A 5,795-nucleotide genomic window follows, 5' to 3' on the forward strand; every position below is an offset into this window, starting at 1 on the left:
GTCTTTTGCACGTGTGTGGAGGTCAGAGGACAGTCTAGGATGTCAGTCTTTTGCACGTGTGTGGAGGTCAGAGGATAGTCTTGGATGTCGGTCTTTTGCCTAATCCCTTGTCTGAGGCAGGATCTCCTTGATGTTCGCCCCAGCACTGTATCTGCCAGGTTATCGAAATCACAACTTTCTGGGGAGTCTTCTGTCTCCATCTTCCATCTACTGCAGGAACATGGTGGTTACAGACACACACCAACTGTGCTCAGCCTTAAGTGGTTCTAAGGCTCTGAACTCTGGTCCTCACTTTTGCTTGGCAAGAGCTTTATCACTAAACCATTCCCTCAGCCCCAACAAACAGATATTTAAAAGTAAATTTGTGTTTCAATACCTCGTTTACAACTTGAGCATGTTTTCTTTCATTGGCAGGTTCTGTATTTTATACAGACACATAAAATCATATGTGTACAGATGACACTAAAGTAGAAGTTAAAACTGTCCAGGGAGACAAGGTGGATTAGTGGGTGTGGGGAGGGGAGAGAAAGAAGATGATGAGGTATGGGAGGAGAGTGTGCAAAGCATATTATATCCTTGCATAAAAGTGGCCTTCTATGACCCAGTATAATAAAACATTTGTTCTATTTGTTTGGTTGGTTGGTTGGTTCATTTGGTTTTTGTGGTGGTTTGAATGTGCTTGGCCCATGGGAAGTGGCACTACTAGGAGGTGTGGCCTTGTCAGAATAGGTGTCGCCTTATTGGAGGAAGTGTGTCGCTGTGTAGTCAGGCTTTGAAGTCTCCTATGTTCAGGCTCTGCCCAATCCTGAAGCGTGCCCCCTCCTGACTGCCTGTGGAAGACAGTCTCCTTCTGGCTGCCTTTGGGTCAAGATGTAGAACTCTTGGCTCCTCCAGCACCATGACTGCCTGTATGCTGCCATGCTTCCTGCTATGATGATAATGGACTGAACTTCTGAAACTGTAAGCCAGCCCCAATTAAATGTTCACCTTTATAAGAGCTGCCTTGGTCATAGTATCTCTTCAGAGCAATAAAACCCTAAGACAGTTTCATTGTTGTTTGTGGTTCTTGTTTGTAAGAGGCTCAAAGGAGTCACAACTCCTTCATTGTTTTCCTCTGGCCCCCCGGGGTTTCTTTTTCCTCCACTCACCTCCCAGCTTCCTCTCAAGTGGTGGACAATTCTGACATCTTCTACTATTCCTTTGTATTCCCCAAAGATGAAATTTGCCCCACCTAGAGAGTACTTCTGTACTTTGGGATCCCGCCTGCCTGGCCTTCCTCTCCCAACCCCTTTTTAAGGTGATGACTCTTTGTAGCTTCCAGAGATAATGGAAGGGACAGAAAGTTTTCATCTGCATTCACCACAGCAGCCCCTCACTCACGTGAATCTGCACCCATGTGCATAGCTTTCTGTTTCTGTAAATGACGCTTTATGCAGAGGGTGGGCAATTTCCCAACGTGTGTGCTGGGTTCTAATTTATTCGAGCTATAATGCCAAGCACAGTCTCTCACGGCAAAGCTCTGAAAAGTTGTCAAACCTGCTCTTTCCTTTCCCTCCCCTATTCCTTCTGTAACCTCAACACAAACCCTTGACAACACCACTGGACTGGAAACTTCTTTCCTGAAGCTCCCTTGAATGTTCTACTTCACTGTCCCATTTTATTGGGTGAGCCACTGGTGTTGACATGGTTAAAATAGTTCATCTAATGTATCCTTCCCTTGGGTCCAGGACATCCCACTTCTTGGTGGCTATTCTTACCTCACACTGGCTCCTCCTGTTCAGTTCTCTTTGAGACCTCTATCTGGCTGACCCAGATAGAGGATCTTGGAGTGATCTTGAGATTATGCCTCAGTCTACTCATTCCCATATGATCTCATCCAATTTCATGGCTTTAAGAACATTCTGTCTCCTGAATTTTAAAAATATAGATTTGGGCTCAGCCCCCAACATTTAAGTTTCATATGTTAAATTGCCTGCTCACATACTGATGCCAATCATCAGTAGTTCTTTGAAACAGCAGCTCTAAGACTGAGCTTTTCATATACCCTACCTCCCTAATATCAAATAAACAAAAAAGCCTGATCCCATAGTCTCTCCCATCTTATTCTGTAGCAACTGCTCAGCTGAAACTTAGCAACCATTCTTAATTCTTTATCTTGAACCTGTCAACAAGCCTGCGAACAGACCCTGTTGACTCTGACTCCCAGATACATTCAGATCTAGCCATCCCTCCTCACCTCTTCTGTTTTTACACTAGCCCAAGACACCACCATCTCCCCTGGATTATTGCTGCATGAGTAGCCTCCCTCATTTTAAGTACATTTACAATCTACCCCTAACTACAAGTCCACAGAGCCATGTGGTTAAAACTTAATATATATTATGTCACTCCATCTGAAATCTCAGCTGTCCTGTCTTTTGGAATAGAAGCTAACATTCTTCCAGCAGCCCTCAAAATATCAGGAGACCCACTCTTCTGAACTTAGCACTTACTGCCCATTCTCTTATTTTATCTGCGCTCACCTCCTTGATATGCCTTGACTCTGCTAAGCGCCCTTTGCTACAGAGTATTGGACTTTGTTCATTTTATGTAGAACACACTTTTCTCAGGTTAACTTTACGGCCTTAACTATCATCTTACTTGGCAGCTTCTTACCAAACTAAGCATGTGACCCAGCAACCATGTGTCCTTGGCATCTCCAAAGAGCAGATAACTTAGGATTACACAAAAACCTACGCATGGATGTTTATAGCCATTTTATGTGTAGTTGCCAAAGGTGAATGAATACACAGGGTGTGATGATTCAGATAGAAATGACTGCGAAGCCATGGTAGACAAGGAGGACTGCTTAGATGCTTATTATTAAGCAGAAGAAAACAACGGGAAAAGGATACACGGTGTGTGACTCATCTATGTGACATTTTAGAAAATGTACAGCTATGGAGATAGTAGAAGAGCTGTGGTTGCCAAGGCAACACAGGGAGTTCTAGGGCAGTGAAACTGCTCTGACATTTTAAGGGCAGATACATGCCATTATACACATGTCTGAGTCCAGAGAATGCACTTGGGCAGCAATCAAGTGTAAACTTTGAGCTCTGCATGATAATGATGCATTGATGCAGTTCCTCAATTATAAAACAACAACAACAAACAATGTTCCACTGGTGTGGGATGAATCTGTGCATGGGTAGGCACAGGGGCAGTCTTTGTATCTAGGGCTCAATCTCACCATAAAACTCACTGATGGAGTAGGCCTAGGTGCATCTTCTACTGAGGCAAGACACAGCAGTCCAGTTAAGGCAAAGTAATTCAAAGGCAGTCAACAGAGTCAGGAACAGGCCCTGCTCCTGCTGTTTGGGGTCCCACATGAAGACCAAGCTATACATCTGTTATATATGTGTAGGGGACCAAGTCTGTCCCATATACACACTCTGGTTGATGGGTCAGTCTCTATGAGCCCCTAGGGGCCCAGGTTAATTGATTTTGTAAGTTTTTGTTTTCTTTTTTGTTTATTTATTTGTTTGTTTTTGTGGTGTTCTTGACCTCACTGGCTCCTTCAATCCTTCCTCCCCCTCTTTCACAAGATTCTCCAAGCTCCACCTAACATTTGGCTGTGGGTTTCTGCATCTGTTTCTGTCAGCTGCTGGGCGAAGCCCCTCAAGGTGACAGTTATGTTAGGCTCCTGTCTGCAAGCATAGCAGAATAGTGTTGACAGTGTGTGTGTGTGTGGGGGGCTGTCTCTCATAGCAGGGGTCCTACAGTAACTTGATATACCAAGGCAGCTTGATATGCATGAGTGGCCTCCTCTTCTCTGAGGAGAAAGGGAGGAGAGGGTGGAGAGAGGGGAGGGGAGAGGGAGGGAAAGCTGCCATTGGAATGTGAAGTAAATTAATTAATTAACGAAAGAAATCATCTGCCAATCTCTGGGGGGTGGAGGGGAAGTAAAGTTGGGCCAGCTCGATCACTCAGCAGGTAAAGGGACCTGCCACCAAGTTTGATGACCTGTGTGAGATTCTTGGTGGAAAGAGAGTATCAACACCTTCAAGGTGTACACTAGCTTCCACGTGTGTCTATGGCATGTACTCTCAAGCACATATACATATACATACACTCACAAGCTAAATACATGTAATAAAATAGAGTTTTAAAAGTAAAGTGTATTAAAGCTTTGCTGCTTTCCATCTCTGCATTCTTGTTTGCTATAGCGAACGTGCAAAGACATTCTGCCTGAGTCGCCCTTATTAAAATATGCTTGTCAAAGGAGGGGATTGTCTACTGTTATGCTTTAATATTCCCAGGATCAGAAAGACAGCTTGTCAGAAAATATGGACTAATTTGTTCATCTAATAAATGATTTAGTTCAAAGATTTATAATCAGAGAAGTTTTTATACAGTTTCTCCATCTTGAAGAATGTATTTTCACACAGTGAACTTATAGAGATATCACTCCAACTATAGCAGGGGCAGCCAAGCCGTGCTGTTACAGGAGAGCAATAGGGAGGGGAGAGGTCCGCTTTAGAAGGAGAATCACAAAGTTTCCCACAGATAACTTAGTATAAAATACTAATGTATACTTTTACGTTTGTGGAGCTTGCTTTTTGGTGATGCATATTAATGGAACCAGCCTTTCATTTAAAATAAGTTCTGGCCAGGCAGTGGTGGCGCACACCTTTAATCTGGGCACTTCGGAGGCAGAGGCAGGCGGATTTCTGAGTTCAAGGCCAGCCTGGTCTACAGAGTGAGTTCCAGGACAGCCAGGGCTGCAAAGAGAAACCCTGTCTTGAAAAAAACAAAAAACAAAAAACAAAAAACAAAACAAATCAAAAAAATCAAAAAACAAAACAAAACAAAAACTCTACAGACATGCTGATCCCAGAATCTTCTTATTTAGGAGCCAAACTAATAATATCTCCAGGTAGGTCGAGGCCTCTCACTATCTGCTCTGAAGTGATCTGGCTCTAAAAGGATGAGAATTATTTACATTTCTGCAATTCCAAAAAGAGCACCCCAAAGAGCCTATGCAATAAGCAGATCTAAGCTGGCAACGGGATAGCCAGCACCCATGTGGTCTGAGCAGGACCAAGAGATGAGTGCCTACCTAACCTGGAAGCAACCCCCCAAAGATGAAAACCCCTTACCTTGGAAAGCGATGCAGGGATGTCCCTGAGGTTCAATTGCAGTATATTCCCAATAATGGGAAGTGGAGTGGGGCCAGGGGGCAGTCTCCCCCCAGTGCGCATTTTTGTCCACATTGAAAGGAGGCTGAGGCATGTCACCAAAACCACGAGAGCAAGCGTAGGGAGACCCAGCAGCTCCATTTCAACCCCGGGATGTTAACAGAAGCTGTCTGTTGTAAGCAAAACTTAACTCCCAGTGAGCTGTGGGTGGGCGTTCCCTGCCTGGGCAAAGGCTGCTCAGAGTTTTGGACTTGGGGAAAAAACCAAAACAAAACAGAATGAGGTTGAGTTTGTTTGCTGGAGTCTGAGATCAAGAAGGGCTGCTGCTTTTCCTTGTACTCAGAAAATCCATAATTTTATTCTTTTTCTCTGTATGTATATAATGTGTGTGCACGTGCGCACACGCACGCACGCACACATTTTTATATACGTCAGAGGACAATCTTGGACGTTGGTTCTCGCTCCCCACCTTGAGATACATTCTTTATTGTTTGCCTTTGCATTGCTAAGCTCTCTGGCAGTCGAACTTGTGATTCTTCTGCCCTCCACCTCCCATCTTGCCACCTGAGCACCAAGATCACAGATGCACACCGCCACACCCAGCCTTACATAGATGCG

At 44.3% G+C, this 5,795-nt stretch overlaps 1 protein-coding gene across 1 annotated transcript in view; it reads right to left on the reverse strand.

Moving 5' to 3' along the window:
* LOC110321409 (cytochrome P450 2C23) overlaps positions 1-5,368 on the reverse strand; it is a 27,781-nt gene extending 22,413 nt beyond the window's left edge. The window contains exon 1 of the mRNA XM_021197654.2: positions 5,139-5,368. Within this exon, the coding sequence (XP_021053313.1) occupies positions 5,139-5,318 (180 nt within the window). The 5' untranslated portion in view covers positions 5,319-5,368. The remainder of the gene's footprint in view (positions 1-5,138) is intronic.
* Between the last annotated feature and the right edge of the window lie 427 nt (positions 5,369-5,795).

This window comes from Mus pahari, chromosome 1 (genome assembly GCF_900095145.1).
Source record: "Mus pahari chromosome 1, PAHARI_EIJ_v1.1, whole genome shotgun sequence".
NCBI lineage: Eukaryota > Metazoa > Chordata > Mammalia > Rodentia > Muridae > Mus > Mus pahari.